The sequence below is a fragment of the Cheilinus undulatus genome, linkage group 3 (genome assembly GCF_018320785.1).
Source record: "Cheilinus undulatus linkage group 3, ASM1832078v1, whole genome shotgun sequence".
Taxonomy (NCBI): domain Eukaryota; kingdom Metazoa; phylum Chordata; class Actinopteri; order Labriformes; family Labridae; genus Cheilinus; species Cheilinus undulatus.
Window position 1 is genome coordinate 30,470,708 of NC_054867.1, and position 20,237 is coordinate 30,490,944.

General features: G+C 38.5%; 2 protein-coding genes across 2 annotated transcripts; both read left to right on the forward strand.

The window, feature by feature from the left end:
* The first annotated feature begins 522 nt into the window (after nt 1–522).
* LOC121507091 (von Willebrand factor A domain-containing protein 1-like) lies at nt 523–11,725 on the forward strand. The gene is made up of 6 exons (XM_041783242.1): nt 523–890; nt 6,231–6,770; nt 6,920–7,198; nt 9,747–10,022; nt 10,195–10,473; nt 10,551–11,725. The coding sequence occupies exons 1-6, from the start codon at nt 809–811 to the stop codon at nt 10,571–10,573; spliced, it is 1,479 nt and encodes a 492-aa protein (XP_041639176.1). The 5' UTR covers nt 523–808; the 3' UTR covers nt 10,574–11,725.
* Nucleotides 11,726–14,866: 3,141 nt separating this feature from the next.
* LOC121507383 (olfactory receptor class A-like protein 4) lies at nt 14,867–18,614 on the forward strand. Its single transcript, XM_041783682.1, has 4 exons — nt 14,867–15,127; nt 15,310–15,573; nt 17,983–18,228; nt 18,402–18,614. The coding sequence occupies exons 1-4, from the start codon at nt 14,867–14,869 to the stop codon at nt 18,612–18,614; spliced, it is 984 nt and encodes a 327-aa protein (XP_041639616.1).
* The last annotated feature ends 1,623 nt before the right edge of the window (nt 18,615–20,237 follow it).

The window sequence follows — 20,237 nt, forward strand, 5'->3', positions numbered from 1 at the left end:
AGTCTTAATTGAATGATTTAATTGTCAGTCCTCATTGCAAGTTCCACAAATGTTTCCAATGCATTTGAATAATCTAGATCGCGTACAGGGCGAGTTTCCCTCTAACCTTTGAAGGTTAAAAATAATGCATTTGAATAAGGGGGTCTAGGACTCGATCAATCTTTAGAGATTTTTTTTTAATGGCAGTTTGAATGCAACTTTTTTATAGCAAGCTCTCCAGCATTTTAACTGAAGTATATAACTGAGCAACTTTCACTTGTATTGTAGTGTGTTTGACCAGGTGTACCTCTCTTTTGATTCAAGTCACAACACGTTGTCTTAATGACTACACAACTGGGTAAAGTATGTATTTGTATGCTGTGTGAGTCGGTCCATATGTGTGTTGGGAAGGGTCAACAGCTGCCATCTTTCCTTCACAGTCACAGACCAGAATCCTGCAAAAAGTCTCTGATTTTGTTTCCTGGCTCAGCAGCTGGAACAGGGGGAGGAGTGGTCTGAGGACTAGAGAGTCTAGCACGCTGGAGGTGGACTATAAGAGAAGTACTCTGACTGTGAGAGACAGAAAACAGCATGGCACAGGTAAACACCGAGCTGTATGTGAAGTTGTGTCCACCTGAGGAGAGGCTGGGATGACCGATGCAGCAGCCACCCTCTGCGGAAGCAGCGACAAAGACGTACTATGAGATAAACCGGACTATTTGTTTGCCACACGATGGACGTAGTAAGAGTAAGAGACCCGGTGTTGCTTATTTCAGCAGCTTGAATTATTTCTGATTAGAAAAGTATTTTTAGATGCTGCTGAGAGAGGATGAAATCCTTTTTAGTGTGCTGTGTTCTTCTGTGGGCGAATTTACGGCGGAGCAACACGCAGGGTTCTGACCCTGCCACAGGTGAGTTTATAACATTATGTACAGTTGAGCTAATGAGGAGGTAGCATACAGGTGTGTCCACTAATCAAAGACGAGCAACATACAGACCCAAGGAATGATAAGATAGTTAACGTGGTTGCAGTTTTCTTCTTTTTGGTTATAGAAGAGTTGAAGTCTTTTATAAATGATGTCTTGGCTGATAGTGCTCTTAGCTTAACTGACTTTATAATGATTTACCATGAGCTGATAAACATAAATTGCTGACTAATGTTTGGTGAATCAGACAAACATGCTGCAGGCTGTCATATGGACGGTTTTCCTAGGAAGAGATTGTGAGGCGGCATGTTGGTGTTGTACTGTTTCATTCCTTACAATTCAGGGCATGTAATGGGTGTGCCTTTTAATGGGTTTTATAGTGTATGAACTATTTAATATAATAGTCTGCCATTATCATAATGCCTGTGATTTATGACTGTCAGAGGAGACAGATCAGTAGTTCATCTCTCTTAATCATATCTTCACATTGTCTGAGCAGAAGTAGCCTTTTCATAGAAGCTTGTATCATAGCCCACTACATATAAATATTTCTATCAAAACTAAGACCATCATCACTGCTGTGTGATGCAGCATTACTGTCTTCCTTACATTATACAGTTGCTCAAATTCCTCCATGTCTCAATGCTAGAATCTGAGGTGCCACTCGTCAGGAAAGACAGGCAAATACTTAGGGACCCCTGGCCTGTGTGGGACCCCCAAGTGCCGACAAAATCTAAAACACAGACCCATTACAAATATAGTTCACAATGAAAATGTAAACATCCCAAGGACCCCTCCATAACATCTTATTAATAAATAAAATTAAAAATTACATTGAAAGATTCTAGCCCCGGCTAATTTGCAGTCCTTGTCCCTGGTTAGGCTTTTAAGGAATGACACACGATACAGCAGAATAAAATAGACATAAAGACTAACAATGGCAGTAGACATGAATGACAACCACACAGATGCATAAAACAGTAACAGCAAGGCAGACATACATGCAGACATATACATAAAAGCTCACAGTAAGGCAGACAAACATCCAGACAAATGACAATGACTAAAAATGACAATTAAGAGAAATAGGTGAAGTAGCAAAGAACAAAGAGAAGAAGGGGTAAAATGTGCTGAATGATATAAAACATAGAAAACATGTAGCTTAGTGTTGACAAATGTGCCTTTGTTTGAGCCAGTGTTTACCGTGTTATTAAATACTTTGACGTTAGTCAGTGTTTTTATTTCTGATGGTAGAGTATTCCAGATCTGTGGGCCTTTAACTGAGAAAGAGGACTGGCCAAATGTTGTTTTACACTTGTTTTGTATTCTTAATACTACTACTACTAATAATAATGATAATAATAATTCAGACTATTTAATTATACAACATTTACACACATATATGAATAAAATATCAGGATATTTCTTCCATTAAGGTATTTGAAGTTTAAAGAGGAAAGTATCCAGGTGGCTGTATTGGTTGAGAGCTGTGACATCCTATGGATCAAATGATCCTCATGTACTAACTGTACTAAGCCTTGGAAAATGTCATATTTTCCAAATAATGACACCATCAAAGATATTCCAGCCAAACTGGGGCTCAGGTTATAGAAAACACATGGATGTAAACAGTCTGCTGCTATAAGCTTAATGTCAAAAGACTGCATGAGTCATTCTGTAACCACTGTTGTGGAAATTTTTCTCTGCTGCTGTTGAATAATGAAATAGAGACTTCTGCCGGCTGACAAGGTTTTTATTTCTTTGCAAAGACAGGTCAGTCTGCACACGAGCAGTGATTGTGAAAAAAGACCCCGAGCTTCTGGCAAGATCCACCTTTACAAGGTGGATACCATCTCTCAGGTGACACCTACGGGGGTCTTAAAAGGGCCTTTGATTCAGTGATGGGCCCCGGGTTTTACACAGTCATCTTTGTTGCTTCGTATTTACATGTGCAGTAAAGTTGACACCTTCCTAGCCCTGTCGTTTTCCCATGTCTGTGCATTTCCATACATGTCCTGTGAGAGGGTAGACACCCCGGCAGGCTCCATAGAAAAGCAGCAGTGGGGAGTGTTGGGGAATGAGATGAGACAAAGAAGCTAAAATTTCATTACACCACAGAGTTTTATTATTGTTTTTTGTAGCATTTAAGGAAGTCTCCTAAAACCATAAAGGGTCAAAAATTTCTGAAGCAGAGGTTGTGATATCTTAACCTTCAGTCAGTTATTTCTTCCCATCTAGTTTCTAAACTCAGAAAGTCTCAGTGGCATCAGTGTGATGTCATACTGGTATGAAAGTGAAATGCACACATAAAAATGTACGACTCCATCTAAACTTGATTACTTATTAAAGCTTTCTGTTTAGTATGCAGACAGCCTCTTTGATCGTTTTTTGACATCAGTTGTGGTTTCAGACTTTAACAAACTAAAGATCAGTGAATCAATTCTGCTTTGTGCTCTGGAGGAAGGCAGCTGTGTTTGAACTGAAATCAGTATACTGTATAACATAAGTGTTTTAGAGCTGGCAGGTGGAACAAGTTCACGGGGTTCTTGGCATTGTTCTTTACTGACACTGTTTTTACTAGTTTCTACTTTAAAATAAAGATAGTGTATTGGTATATCACACAAAAATCCTCTCATACACTGCCATTTTGTAAATACTGGAAATAATCATGGTTGAACTGCCTGTAATTGTTTTCTTCTACTTCCTGTTCACTGGCGTATTGAGGATGTCATCAGCTATCCGACTTACAAGAGCTAACACTAGCTGTTGCATTTGTACATATTCTAGACAACTTGTCTAGAATATGACCAGACATCTACTGAAGAATTTTCTACAATAAAATGACACTAAACCAAACATAGACAGCAACATTAATATCTGATGAAAATGCACCACTGTTGCTGCACTTTAATTAGCTACTGGATGCTAACATTAGCTTGTACGCTAACTAAGGCTGGTAGTGAATTATTACAGACCCGCTACGTCACCATTATGCCTTATACTGGGATTAATTCTGGTAGTATATGTAAATAGAAAGTATAAGGGCAGAGACAGTTGAAATGTTTAAAACGCATGGATATATTTTCGTACATATGAGCCTTAGCAAACTAAAAACAAAGCCTTCCCTATGCGTGAATACAGAGCTGAGAACAACAAAGCCAGATGCAGTTAAACTTCACTCCTTTTCTTTTGAAAGTCATTGCATTAGTAAGAGATAAATGGTGGTGGTGGTGGTGGTGGGGGGGCATATTACTTTTACCTCACTATATTTGAAGGACAAATGGTGAGCTTTTGACTTCACTTCTATAATTGTTGTCATTCTTTTCTTTTGCCCTTCAGTCAGCGGATACATTTTCTTTTCTACAAAGTAAACCCTGATCTGAAGGACAATAACTTTTTGTAGTTCTGCATGTGTTTGATATGGGTGATGTAACCATACCTCCATGGTTCTCCATTGTTGTATGTAGAGAGAACACCCGGCAAATATCACTCAGACGCAGTAATTTTGTTCATGCATTGATGACGAAAACAGCAGTGAAAGTCCAGTTGGCTGCTGTTTAATTTAAAGACAACTGAGACTTTGTTCATAAAGCTGACTCTGACACAGAGAACGGTTGGTTTTCATAAATGTCCATAGTTAATTAAAATAAATATTTTTCGCTCAGTGGTTTATTAGGTAACCTTTTGAAAAAGCACAGAAGGAATGTGTGGAATTTTTAATTAATGAGTGGTTTCACATTTCTGTTCTGTTAATGTTCAAAGGCCAAAGAGAAACAAGAAGTTGATATTTAAAATGTTTCAGATCATCAAGTGTTCAGCTGTTTGGGATGCTTTTTTGGATGTTGGATGATCCAACATGGGCTCTGTAGTCCACCATCTGTCTCTATGCTGTCAGATTGTGTTGATAGTGTGCGAGATAAACTTCACAGGAAGTATTAACATATTTTCCAATCATTGCTGCAGCTCTACAGTGTGCCATAAGGCCTTGGCTCAGCTTGAAATCATTTTCATGACAGATGACGTGCTCAGATGTCTCTGTCTCAAACACATGTACGTGTTCATACGCACGATTCATCTGAAGAATGCAAATTTTGGCAGTTCCTCCTTAGCTCTCTAACCTCTCATTTTTATTGCTGTTTTTTGCATCATTTTTCCTTTCAGGCACTCTCTTTTGCCATTGTGTGAACTGACATAGATATACATACATGTATGTAGAGTCTCCATTATTTAAACATTTGCCTTTCCTTTGAAGCACATCCTCTCTCCTTATCTTATAGGTTGTTCCTGGAAGATGTTGGCTGGCACTTCCTCATGGAAATGCTCGGTTCACCCTCATTTCTTTAATTCTATATTGTTTTCCAGCTCATTTATTTTCTGCCTTTCAAAAAACATTTAATGATGGTGGCCAATTGCTGCAATAAAATAATTCTGCATAGGAGGTGGAAAAGGAGAGGAATGTGTGAACAATAGAGGAGATGAAGTGACTGGGCAAATGATGCAGGACTGTGTTAATAATTATGCATGATGTTCTGAATTAATTGGATCCATTTTATGACTAAATTATTGTTAGTCATACTGGAATATAAGTAATTCTTATCATTATCTACGTAGTATATGCAGCTCACAGTGCTACATGTGCTACACTTGCTGCATTTGAATGTTTTAGAATAAATTTCTGAAAACAATATTTTGTGATCAATATTAATAGATGATATGCATCTACAAGTTGACTGGGTTACCTGTTGGTTCTTAAGGTCAAATAAAGACTTATTGAGAAGTCTGTTGGTCCTCCTTCAGTTGTTCTCTTGCAGTGTGAGTGTGTGGACCATCTCCCTTGCCACTAAGTGTTGACGAAGCTAATAGATAGAAAGGGAAAAAATCATTAAGTATGTTTAAGTCTTTAAGCAAAATATGAAGCTAAAGAAAGGGATGTCACATTAGTGTAAACACAGAGCTGAGAACAACAAACCCAAAGTCATTTAACTTACATATATATACATATATATACATATATTTAAAGGGTAGAATTGGATTTTACTATGCTATTGAAATGCCACATATGTTTGAACAGAGTGAATTTTGAATCCAAATGTTATTGTTTTGCTGTTGAGAGGAAAAAATAACCCATGTTACCATTCTGGTACTTTTTTCAAATGTATAAGCAGCTTGTTTCCTCATCACTCAGGCAGTCGCTAGTAAAATGACTCATACTGCTTTTAAATCTTTGAAGTGGCATACAGGTGACCAAAATCTGTAAACAATTTCAAACTAACATGTTTGCTAAAACCTAGTCTAATATGATTGTTTTCTTCCTGTCGTGTACAGTGTTGAACTGCTGTGAAGGGGATATTCTCCTCCTGCTGGACTCTTCAGGAAGTGTAGCGAACTACGAATTCTCACGCTTGCTGCTGTTTGCTGCTTCCCTGCTTCGCCCCTTTTCACTGGGCCGTGGGCACGTGAGAGTCGGCCTGTTGCAGGTGGGCACAAATCCTAACTTAGAGTTCGGTCTGGATGTCCACAACAATCAGGGAAGCCTGCAGAGGGCTATGCAGAAAGTCAGACAGCTGCAGGGAGACACCAACACAGATGTGGCCCTCAGGGTGGCCCAGCAGCTTCTAAAAAAGACGGAGGACAATGTGCCAAAGATACTGCTGTGGCTAACCGACGGTGTGCAGCCTGGCGATGTGGACGAGCTGATGACAGAGCTGAAGGCGCAGGGAGTTTATGTGCTAGCTGTGTCAACAGTACATGGCAACTATCAGGTGTTACAACGTGCAGTTACACCTCCTCTGGAGTCTCATCTCTACTCTGTGGACATCGATAATATTGAAATCATCACAGAGGACCTAAGGGAGGCCATTATTGGTGTGTATTTGAAATATAAAGGAGACACAGAAGCAGTTATTTCTCATACAAAAAGTGATGTTAGCTGCAGAATTATTCATTGAGTGTGTGTTTTATCTCACTACGCCTTACTCCCTCCTCTCTTCTCTCTGATCTTGTCTTATCTGTAGAAATAATCCATGCAGACCGGCTGCGTGTGGTTCACCTGACTTCTAACAGTGCTGTGCTGCAGTGGCGTCCTGTTCTGACCAAAGACAGTGGTTACTACGAACTCTCTTATAAGACTGCATTGCAAACAAGCCCTGAGACGAGACGTATTCTCACAGGTGACTCCCGCTGGGTAGAGCTGACCAACCTGCAGCCTGACACCCTCTATAGCGCTTTCCTCCGCCCAGAGTCCAACCAGAGGGTGTTTAACACACTGTCAGTCAACTTTACCACACTCCCTGGTAAGAGGATGTTGATAAATAAGTTTATATAAGTCTATGATGCAATCAGGAAAACATTAATTCTACAGAATTAAAAAGGGGTAGGTAGAGGAAGAACTATATAACCGCTGAAAATAAATCATGATACAGATGCTCCATTTGGTTGTTACTGTCTTTCATAATTTTAAGGTTCACACTTTTCAGATAGACTTTTTCTTAGAGATTTATATGACCATTTTTCAGATTAGCTTACATATGGTCTTCTCAATCATTTTGACTCATTTTTAAAACAGTTTTACCTAAACCTGACCAGTGGCTAGTCCAGCCAACCCATCACCTCCTCCTTTATGAGAAATTGAGATCCTGAGAAAACAACGAAAATGTAGGTTATATTATGCTGATATTTGGGGCCAATACATGACTCAAACTGCCAATATGTATGACCAATATATAGGCTGTCAGTATCTGCAGAAATTGTAATATCTGCTGATACCAATATCATACCAAATATTGTGCATTCCTTTTCATTATCATGTCAAAATTTGGTAAAATTATGCATATAGATGAATGTCTGCTTTTGGTTTCCGTAAATCAGACTTTTTACCAAAGTTTTATTTTCTAAACGGGGAATCATGATCCATTGTGAAGTCAAGCTGTGACAACCATACTTAATTTTCAATATGAACAACAATCAATCTTACCAGAGTAACAAAAATGAATTGTTTATTTATGCTGAAGTACAATAAAGCCTTTTTCAAGTAAACCCCTTTTCTTAAAACAGAATTATTTTTTGGTAGTTGATAACTGTACAAAAAAGTGGCCTGACTTGTTTTGAAGTGGCCTGAAAAATACTAAAAGGGTTTAAAGTGGCAAAAATGTGCTGAAGAGGGCAAAATATGATTAAAAGTGGCAGAAAAGGGGCAGCAATGGGTTAAAAGTGGCAAAAATATGAGTAACAAGAGGCAAAAAAATCTTGAAAGTGGCAGAAATGGGTTAAAAGTTCCAAAAATTAACTAGAAGTGGCAGAAAGTGACAGAATTTGGTTAAAAGTGACAAAAAAGAGGTTAGACGTGGCTAATATAGGTTAAAATAGGAAAATGGTGTTTAAAGTTGTGAAAACGTTAAAAGTGGCTCAAGTAGGTGGAAAAAGTGATGAAATGTGTTAAAATGTGTTATGGTTACACAATTTCAAACTCAGACCCAATAATAGCTTCACAAGCTTTTCAGTTCCAAAATGAAGAAGCTGTTAGCCAGGATGCCAGCACCAATGCTACTGATCCAACACACATGCATTGATATCATCACTAAATCACAACTGAGGAGGGCCTAATCACTGGGTTTATCAGAAGCCCAGCCACTTCTGTGGGCAGGCCTGCTCCAAGCACACATTCATAGCCCACTGAAAATAGCTCTGCAACCCAACTTTGGGTCCTGACCCACCAGATGTGAACTGCAAATTTAAGAGTGATTCAAAGGTTTTTGTTGCATCAAAACTCAGATAAAATAAAACAAAAAGGCATCACATAATATAAAAACACTGTGGCACTTAAGTTTATTTATTTATTTATGTATTTATTTTTAACTTTGCTTATCATCCCAGTGGGCCATTCTGTCAGTCTTGGTGGTCTGGTCAGTGATTTTTGTCAAAACCAAGGTAAAAATCTCCTAGTTAGTGCACCGATCCCCCGCATTGATCACCTGTGAGGCCCTCACATGCAGCATTAATGGCAATCAGCAGAAACATCTGACCCAATGGCAGGTGGTCATGTTTCCACATCCCGGCTGTAAAGAGCTCAGCTGGACTCAGGATTTGGAATACTGTGGGCAGAACTCTGTTTTTATCTTTTGATTTTGCTGCAACAGTGTTGGATCGGTGGAGGCTGACATTACTCACACAGTCATATCATTTGTCAAATCTGGCCTGGCTAAATGTCTCTCATGCTACACTCCATGGCTTCGATATTTATTGCGTATACACGGATGCCTGACAGATTTGATAACTCATTGGATAGTTTTGCATGTGATGCTTAAATGATGACAGAATTTTTAGAAGTGGTGAAGATTCTGCCATTTTTGCCCAGAATCAATTCATCAGCTTTGATTGATAAAGCCATATGCAAAGTTTTTATGCAGATTTGTAGAGAATTACACTGACAGTTTTGAACACATGCTCAAATGAATGAGAAATTCTAATCTGTTGTGAACGGCAAAGTAACTGTTCAGAGGTTTTAGTGTAATGTTAGAAAAATGCTTTTGTCATTCTGCCAAAGCAAATGAGGATAATTGTAACACAACGTGGGACATTATGTAAAATTGTTGATGGAGTCCAGGCTTTTCTGAAGTCCATTTTGAATGTTTTTTCTGCATTTTGCAAGTTCACTTCGAGTGTATTATAATTTCATGTCTACACATGTATTAACACCCAATGTCTGACTTGCACAGAAGATGCTGCACTGCAGCTTGAGAAGGACACATTATGCTTCAACCTTAACCTATTATAATTAACCTTAAATTAAAAGAGGATATCCTCATCTCACCAATTTTTTCCCCTCTCCTAATTCCCCCTCAGATGTTTTAAGTCCAGCTGTGGTCACTCTGACAGACTCTGGCCCACGTCAGATCCGTGTGAGCTGGGGTCCCTTGCAGCCAGCTCGAGTCCAGAGATACATTGTTGAATATGGAGTTATTCCAAGCGGGCCAGCCATCACTGTCGTGCTTCAAAGCCAGCAAAACTCTACCTTACTGACTGGCCTGAAGCCAGCCACTCAGTACCTGGTGACAGTCAGTGCCCAGTATGCTAATGGACAGCAAATAGCCATGTCTGTGAAGGCATGCACTCAAGAGGGTAAGCTTTCAGTGTGAAGTTTCCTTGTATGTTTACAGTTAAATGTTTGGGTCATTTTCCTTTTGATGATTCAGTTCAAATCTTTAGTTGATTTAACCCCTTAAAAAAATCTTACTGCACTTTTTATTTTCATGTATGGATTCATTTGATTCTTTTTCTCTGTTGTTTCTAGAAACAGCTCTGCCAGCTCTGGATGACCTTCAGTTGACCTCTGTGGGGAATCAGGAGGTGAATGTGGCCTGGCAGGCCAATCAGGATGGCTTGAAAGGCTACTGGCTGAGCTGGGAGAGAGGATTCCCCAACATTTACCCAAGCCCCCCTGCCTCTTCTGCCTACCTGCCTCCTACCTCTCAAGGAACACGCCTCACACATTTAGCACCAAACAGCCAAGTGTGTGTGTCGCCGGTTTACAGCTCTGGACGAGGGGATGGGATATGCTGCCCTGCGACAGGTTGGCTGGAATAACTAAAATTTTGATCAGTTAAAATATTTGCACATTACTGTTTGTCTGTCTCTTCTCTCTGGTAGAGTCCAGACAGCTGGATGAATAATCAGGAGGCTGCAGTAAAAACACAGGAGGAATTATCCTGGCAAAGACCGGCTGCACAGGAGTACTATACAGTTTTGGTGACAATTTTCACTTTTAAATAAATTCTAGTGACAGAAAAGGTTTTATTACAACTCCCAGTCTTCTGTCTGGACGATGACTGGAAAAAACAGCCAGTCATTATTTATTTTGAACCTGCTGGAAATAAAAATGTCTTCAGCTTTGTAGAAAGTCTGTCTGCCACAGCTCTAGATATTCGTCACAGTAAACACACAATTAGGAGGGATGTAGAGAATTGAGCGAGGCAGTATTTACAAGTTTGTGTGATGAAGTGTCATTGCAAGTGAATATTTATTACATGTTAGTTGTACTGTTCAGAACTGAAGACTTTATTTTCTTTAAATGATATGCATCTCTTGACATTTCCTATCTTTTAATTACATATTTATTTTGCCAAAATATATAGTATGTATATATAATAGCCTCACTTACTGGAGAGAGGACAACAGAGTACATTTAGAGTAAAAGGGCAAACAGTTGATAATAAGCAAGAAGATATTGTGTATTTTTTGTCATTTCGAGGCATTATTACCTGCAAAACAAAGTTTGAATTAAAATAAGTGCCCTACTGACCTGCAGCATTAATTCTGAGTAGGCTGAATGGCAGAGAAAGTAACGAAGTACAAATATTTCGCTACTGTAATTAGGTAGATTATTCAGGTATCTGTACTCAAGTATTTATTTTTCTGGTGACTTTTTACTTTTACTCTCTACATTTGAACACATACTGGATATTAGTATTTTCTACTCACGCTGTAGAAACAGGCTTGTTACTTGTTTGAACCTAAATGGATGAATGAAAGCGTAAACGTAGCCGATGAACACCTGTCCATACCTCTCTGCACCGCTGTTAGTGTATCCTTTCTGCCAGTTCATCTTAGGCTGCCGTGACTGGTACGATACCCTTCTGGTTTGTTTTTCAAAGTAAAAATCAGATCAGTTTGTTTCTGTGGTGAGACTTCTCCGGTTTTTACACAATGCTTTTGTTCTGAAATGTTTACAGGATAGATCTTTGGTCTTTGCAGTAACTTGTAAAGTTGCTTTGGTTTGTCCTGTGCATCCGTGTGTAATGTTTGTTTCTACTCTATGTAAAGGATTAAAAACCATCAGATTATGAGAGATGTCAACTCATATATGATCTCCATCTTATTCTCTGCCTCCATCTCTGCTGTTTCTTTTCTGCTCCTGTACATGTCAGTTTTACTGGAAAATTGATCTTTCTAACTGGAGCTGAATGATTAAAACCCATATAACTGAAAACACCTCTGTACAGGTAAGAGAAACAACCTGTAAAAGTAAAAATGAGGAATATTTTGGTATGGAGAGTATCCAAGCTGTTAGAAATAAGAATTACTAAAAGAGGTATTATGCATCATTGAAGGTAAAAATTTATTTTGATATTTTTACTTTGTTCTTAAGTACATTTTAGAGTCTGTACTTTTTACCTTTATTTGAGTAAAGGAGTTGAATCAGTACTTCTGCTTTTACCAAAGTATTTTCTTACGCAAGTTAGCATAATTCTACTTAAGTACAGAACTTGAGGACTTTTGCCACCTCTGCTGACTGGCCAGTTAATCAGCTAAAGTGACTTTCTGTTTGTACTGAGCTGCCTGATTTGGTGAACATGAGAATAAATTACACAGATGTGTAAAAACAGTAGAGCTACTTTTACACTACGATTTGCAAATAGCATTTAAGATGCTAAGTTGTTTTACAGAAATATTTTATCATATACAATAAATTATGAATTTTGAAGTTGTGGCTTCTCTTGATTCTCAAAGCCATCTATCTCGTTGTCAGTGACATGACCTGCACAGTTTTATCTCCAAATTACCATTTCCATTTTTTTTAAACAGTTCATGACATTTATCAATTTGTTCTATGAAACCTACTTTGTTTGGATACATTTTCACTATATTACATCTGCATAATATAATTAATTTAATACTTTGGCATCTCAAACTAAAAATGTCACGTTGTGTGATGCCAGAGTAAATGAACGGGTAATCTGTTTAAATGACATTTTATCTGTAAGAAATTCAAATTAGAAAACTTTGGCACAATTCTAAGTTGGAAATCCTAGAATAGACAAATGTTATTAAAATGTATCATTTTAAAATTGGTGAGATATTCATAAACATGGAATTTGCGAGTTCATAAATGACAGGATGGCACAACAGTATTTTCAGATTGTAGCATAATTGATCATTCATTTGACACTAGTTGACACTAATGGTAGAGTGAAATGCTTGATAGATACTCCTCAAGTAAAGTTAAACATTTTTTTAGTGACAGGTGGGCGGGAACACTTACCACATCGGTTGGTACAACTAATGTAAAACTGCATAAGATTTATTTTAACTCAAAACTCTTCAGTTTGTCTAGAAAAAAATAGATACAGTTTTTATCCACTTTCAAACACTATAAAAAAAACATGTACCAGTGTATTTGCCTGTTTTATTCTACTTGAGTTGCCAATGTCAGGTGGCACAGCCTAATGTTGCATAATATATATATATATATATAAAATATCTTTCTAAAGTGGGAGGATACACTTTACATGTCAGATGGTACAACCAAGGTTAAACAGCTAAAGATAGATAGATGGACGGACGGATGGATGGACAGACAGATAGATAGCAGTTGTGGATTAAGGTCACATGATGGCAGCAATGAGTAATGACAGTCCTGCTCCAGCAGGTGCATTGCAGTCTTCCTGTTTATGCAGCACACAAACAAGCTTGGCCCAGACATGATCTTAGTTTAGCAGAACACCTTCTTCAACAACAACAAAAAAATCCAGTTCACTTTTATTATGGTTTGTCAAAGAAAATCTTCACTGGATCATGAATCTAAAACTGTCAAAACAATACAAAATTTGACCAAATAAGTAGTCACTAAGGTCCTGGCCCAAAATTAGTCTTATTTAGAAAATCACTTCAAGATATATTTTAGCCCTCTGAAAATTTGCTGCGATACATTTTAATATGAAGGGCCTGTCAGGGTTAAAAACTGCTTTTTTTTAGGCAATAATGATATGAAATAGTTGACTTAATCGTCAAATGTCCTGATTGTTATCGATCTGGGATGCCAGACTGTTTCATACATCTGTTCATACATTTCACATCCCCCATAGTCTGTGTTTAGGAAAGGTTGAACCTTTGAAAAAATCTTGCAGGGTGATTGGATGAATAGTCCGTCTGTCACATTTATTTCTGAGTGACATGACGTAGTGAAGCAGTAGGCATGTTCACAACTGGTGGAGCCAGTTTGTAAATCAAACTCATGATGAAACCAGTTGGGAGGAAGCAAAAGTATTGTTTCAAATAAAAACTGCCACTATGCCTTCAATGCTTTAGCCATTGTTAACCAGCCAGCAGTAAACCTTGCCCATAGCTACAGCCTGGAGCTCCTTCAATAACACCAATTGCTCCTTTTATTCTAAGACAAGGCACAAACGTTTGAAATTAGAGCTCTTCAAGATGGATCAGCCTGATGACAGATGTGGAATCAGGCGAATCATCTGCTTTGCATATAAATTGTTATGGTCATTTTTCAACTTTTATAGACTTTCAGTTTGAAAGGATGCATGAAAGAGATTTATGGTTGTCTTAATGACTTAAACTTTATCATAGTTTGAAAAAACCTTGACATTTTAAATGGGCTACAAAAACTTAAATGCCCTAATAAGCAGAGCTTTTTTCTGAAAGCAAAGTCAAATAAAGATCAAGATGCTTTAAAATCTGTTCACTAGTTGCAAAAAGCAAAACAACAAGAACACACACGCACACAAAGAAAGGGGCTTCACTTCCCTGAGGAATATGGCATAAGGATGTTGCAAAGGAAGCAAATTTTGCTCAGGGAAGCTGATTAATCTCTAGTGTTTCATTAACATGCACCCCACCACCACCACCACCAAGGCTGACATCTCAGAGTTGCCTCTAAGCTTTTCTGGTGCCTGTCAGGGATGTAGTCAGAGCAAAACACAATGATGCCTCTGCTCTCAGTGTTTTAGTCTCACTGAAAGAGGAAGGATCATGTTCTGTGACTAGCCCTCAGAGGAGTGCATCATAGTTGATGTGGTGGACAGCATGGACAGCATCCTGGAGGACAAACTGAGTCATGTTCCTCTCATAGATATTAAACTAAAGATGGAGAATTCTTCAGAACTGTATTTCAGATCTTAAAACTTTCTCAGAGACAGTATTCAGAGAAAATGGCTAGAATGGACAGCCCTATGTCGGAGGAAGACGCAGAGCTTGTGGGGATGGGACTTCGTGTCTCTGTGTCTCCTGCACAAACAGCTTTTTACATTATGCTGGTTTTCTTGGGCATTCTGGGTAACGGCACAGTGGTCGCAGTGATTGGTAAGAGTGTCATAATGGACCGAGGTGGTGGACGCAACTCGGACATCATCATCATAAACATGGCACTGTCTAACCTGCTGGTTTCTGTGATGAGGAACACGCTGCTTGTCATCTCAGACATGGGACTCCAGGTTGGTCATGTTTACCACACATTGTCTTGATTAAAAAGTTAGATTTACGTGATTTTTGACGATAACGTTTCATCTAGGATGAATGCGTTACATGTTTGACACAGACTCCTTTATACATCCAGGAAACTGGAGTCCAGAATCTGTGTTTCAAGTTTGTCATATCCACCTGCTTGGCTTTACAGCTGTACTCGTCCAGAGAGTGGTGTCAGTTCCTCATGGGTGTCTGGGTTTGGCTGCGATCGGTCAATGTGTGGTCAACGCTCTTTCTCAGTGCCTTCCATCTCCAGACTTTGAGGCGAGTGGCTCCCACTATGGGGGTTCTCCATGGGCCCCGGGGCCCTCCCAAGACCCTGCTACTGAGTCTGGGTCTCATCTGGATTCTCAACTTTTGTTATTCTATTCCTGCTCATATCTTTTCCACTAATGGCAACGAGAACAGCACAGAGGTGAGAGGGATTAAATGTATAAAGGATGGTTTTATGAGGTCATTTGGCTTAAAAAATAGAATTTATATTAAATAGTATAAAGCAAATCTCATGAACCCCTTTAAACACATATAAAAGAAAATCAACAGATATCTAAATGGCTGTAAAAATATTCAGATACTTAAAGTTAATCAGCATACTTTCTGAAAACTCCCAGTAAAATTTTAGAGGACCCAAAGAGTTAAATTTTAAAAAATGTATTGTTAAGGTTCAGACCAATGCTTTCTATTGGGATAACCTAGTGAAGAACTGGAGAAAATATTGATGTAATTCCTTTTCTATTCTGTAAACGGTTTTGAAATGAGACAACCCAAGTTTATTTGTGAATCGTAAACCAGGCTTATTACAACATTTTTTTCCATTTGAAAGCTGTTTTCCCTTACTCCCTTTCTTAGTTATGTTATTACAAGACAGAACGAAGGTTTAGTCTGTCCTCCACATGGCTTAACCACAGGCACACCTGGTGTCTGCTCATACGAGATTAATGGGCCTCATTCACCAACCATTCTTAAGAAGAAATTTGTTCTTGAAACCTTCTCACAACATTTTTGAAAAGATTCTGACATTCATTAAAGTTTTCTTATCTTCAACTTGAGCACGCTTGAGATCACTCTTACATATATTTGATTGCTGACATGACCAGGTAAAATTATTAACTGCACACTTATCAGCAGTAATGTATGCTACATTAAGGAAGACACAATAAGAAATAATTTAGAATTTTATTTTACTGTATTTCATCAGTTAAGCTCTAGCACATGCCAATGACTTAAATATGAACAGCTTTTAATTCAAAAATACATTGTTTCATCTCAATTCTGAAAAAATCGAGCATGCACAATATTTTTCATTAAATATTTAAAACCATAAAAACATACCTTATCACAGGGGTATTTTAATGCATTAAATGATAATAAATGTTACTTTTAATTCATATACAATGCGACAATGTCGTTTGGTAGATGCTTTTTCTCCAAAGTGGCGTACATCTGAGTAAGAGACTGGTGTTTTATGACATTAAGGACCTTGCCCAAGGGTCCAGACTGGATACCGACTGTGCCCATACTGGGATTTGACCCCCCCATATTTTGGAGCTGAGCTGACACACAACACCTGTTTTTAATTGGTTTTAAAGGTTATCTTTTACTTATTACAGTATGATACCTGCTATTTATGATGACATGGCTATCTGTGCCTGTGGTTTCATTCAAAGCAGCATTACATCCACTTAAGAAGTATCTAGCCTGAAATTTATTCTTGGAGTCTATTGCAAGACTTTTAATAGCCTATTTTAATTTTGACATCACTAATATCTCTATCAGTGTGTCTATCTTCTGTGTTTGCACACAGCTCTGTAGTCTCATGCTTTTATACAGGCCTTATAGGGCCATTTAAATATGCAAACATACAAGCGCTTCCATCATACAAGCACTTGACATTCTTCAGTTCAGGTGCAAACAGTTTAAGAGGTTTCCATTATTGTGACATTGGTTTCTTATAAAAACTCTATAAAGAAGATATTTTATTAAAAAAAAAAAAAAAAAAAAAAAAGTATTTTGGTGAAAGAGGCCCAAAGTTTTATACTTCATGTTAAATCATGCCATTCTGGTAACTATGGCTGAGAAAAAATTACAATGAATAACTTCTAAGATACATGCAGACATACAGTATCAGTGATAGGTCAAAACATTGCTGTATCTGGCTGATGTAATCAAACCAAAACTTACAAATGAAGAGCTATGTAAATGGACTCAATGGTAAACGGACCTGAGGTTGTATAGTGCTTTCCTACTCATCTGACTACTGAAAGTGCTCTTACTCTGCAGGACCTACCTACACCCTTTCACTCATTCACTCCACATTCATACACTGATGGCAGAGGTTGCTATGGAAAATAGACCATCAGTATTAGCCAGTCCCATTCAAACACATCCATGCACATGAGAAAAACTAGGGCAAATTGTGGTTAAGTGTCTTGCCCAAGGACACACTGACATGTGACTACAGGAGTTGGGAATCAAACCCCCAACCTTCCAAATATGAGACATCCAACTTTACCTGCTGAGCCCCAGTCATCCCATTTAGAGGCAGAATGATGATCTTATAACCAAGCCAACCTAGTGATCAGGATCACCAAAAGAACTGAAATTCCTATCTCCACTTCCCTCAACTAGTGTATCTTCTCTCTAAAATTATGCAATCCCTGATATATAACTTACTTGAACATATTTGAATGAAAATATTTGTAAAATATGAATATTTATAAAAAATATATTTTCTAATTAACCTCTAAGTCTGTAAGTAAACTGCTGGTAAAGTGGATGTGGCGTCTCCATGCTCCTGTGTTCATTCTGTTGCTCTCATCCTCAGACCCTGATGCTGGTAAGCAGCACAACGCGCCCCCTGCTGGGCTGTGTGTGGAACTTCCCCTCCAGCTACAGCGGCCTGGCCTATGCCACCACATCTATGGTGATCCATGAAACAATCCCCATTATGCTAATGGCCTTCACCAACCTGGGCTCCCTTTACACCCTTTACACCCATGGGAGGATGCGGAGCTCAGCACAAGATGCACCTGTCATAAAACGTGTGCCTGCTGAGAGACGAGCAGCCAAGGTGAGTTAGGAAAGGAGGTGTTCAAATCTAAAGAGATCATCCTGTAAAATAGAAGAGTAAATGATCATGCTCGATTTACAGCAGACCTGAAGATTCATTATTGGAACATAGAGGACAGAATACCTGAATTAAGTTCACTTCCTAATTTCTTGCATTATGTGTGCACCCTCCAGGTCATTCTAGCTCTAATTATGCTCTTTATTGCATCCTGGGGAACCAGCATAATCTCTGTCAACTATTTCAACTACAACCGGGGCTCCTCTGCTGAGTTTCTTCTTGTCATTGCTCGCTTTGCCAACATTATCTTCATTGCCATGTCACCTGCTGTTCTGGCAGTGGGCCATCGTCGTCTGCGTTCCTTCATCAAGTCTACACTTGCTCACTGACCGAGGCCCTCTCTGAAGCTCTGGAGGTGCATTTCACACAGCTCTTTCTAGCATGATTGAAATAAACTCCATCCAAACTCTTCTAATGTAGGGGAAATATTCATGATTGTAGGTATGAATGTGTGATGTTGCTCTTTGTGGAGCTTTACAGTAAGGTAAAGAGGATTCAATACAAGGGAAAAGTGTTAAAATGTCTTAACGCCACAATTAATTGAGTTTTTTCCTTTGTAAATTTTTCTTATAGACACTATGATGTCTTTATTACAATGATGCAAAGAAAACATGAAGAGCAAAATGTACAAAACTTTCATTGTAAAATTTAACTCATATGTTGTACATCCTTTTTTATGTCAGACATTAAGTTGCCGGTTAAAAATGGTTTAAAGTCTGACAGATGTGAGGTGTTACGTATAAGCCAATACAAATCAACTGATAAATGTGAACGATAATTCAAATGCATTTCATCTCAATAGGGAAAACAGTGACACAATGGATTGAGTAAATTATTGTGTTGACTATCTTAGCCTCATCATTTGTGAACAAGCCAGTTCAAAGATATGATTCTTTTATGTGAACGATAAGATCCAGGTCCTGTTGAGAGATGTGGGTTTTTTTTATGTGATTGTGTGTGTGTCATTTAATTGTTAATGAGGATGATCTTTTCTCCACCTCAAGCACAACAAGCAATAGGGATTTATGCTAGATGGATTAACATCGTTTTATACTTGGGGTGCCGTACAGTAGCACAATAGGCTGTTTCATATGTCCACTGCATGAAACATGTTTTACATCCACTTGGACATCAGTCAGTACATAGTGTTCAGAAAAGGCAGAAACTTTGAATAAATACTTGGAGGGTGATTGCATTGATTTTCAGTCTGTCTCATTTATTTCAGACCAATCAGAGTGAACTCATCACAGTGGAGCCAGTTGGTGTTAAATGCCATAGCCAGTCAGGAGAAGAGCAGGAATTTTCCATCAACAAAAGTTTTTCATGCATATTTTGCTCTTCTTTTAATAAAGAAAGCTCTGTTTTTGAAAAACAAAAAACTACAGCTATAACTACATGGCTAATCGCTAAACTGGTTGCCAACTTAACCACGCCTGAAGCTACCGCCTCATTCTCCAAAACTATGCTAATTGGTCTTTCTGTTCTCAGACTGGGCACAGTCATTTCAGACAGGAGCAAGGTTGATCTGTCTGATGACAGACATGGAAACTGGCCAATAGTAATACAGCCCAACCAGTGAGCAGGTTTCATCTGGCCGAATAGACTTTTTGGGGATATTGGATATTTTAATATCCTGGCACGTCAGATAAAGCTTCCGTAGACGGCGTTTGGGAAAGGGCAGAGCCTTTGAAAAAAAAAAAAACTTGGAGGATGATTGGATGAACGTTCTGTCTGTCACATTTTTACGGGCCAATCAGAGCAACAAAACACGTGACGTAGTCGTAACTGAAGTTCGCCACTACGGAGGAGTAATCTCCACAGAACTGCATAATGCGGACCATGGCGACTGTAGACATGTCAGTACACGACTTTTGTCGTTTTTGAAAAGAAAACAACTCAATGCTGTCCTTTGTTCTTCTTTTAATGAAGAAATGTCATCAAGTTCTGATAAA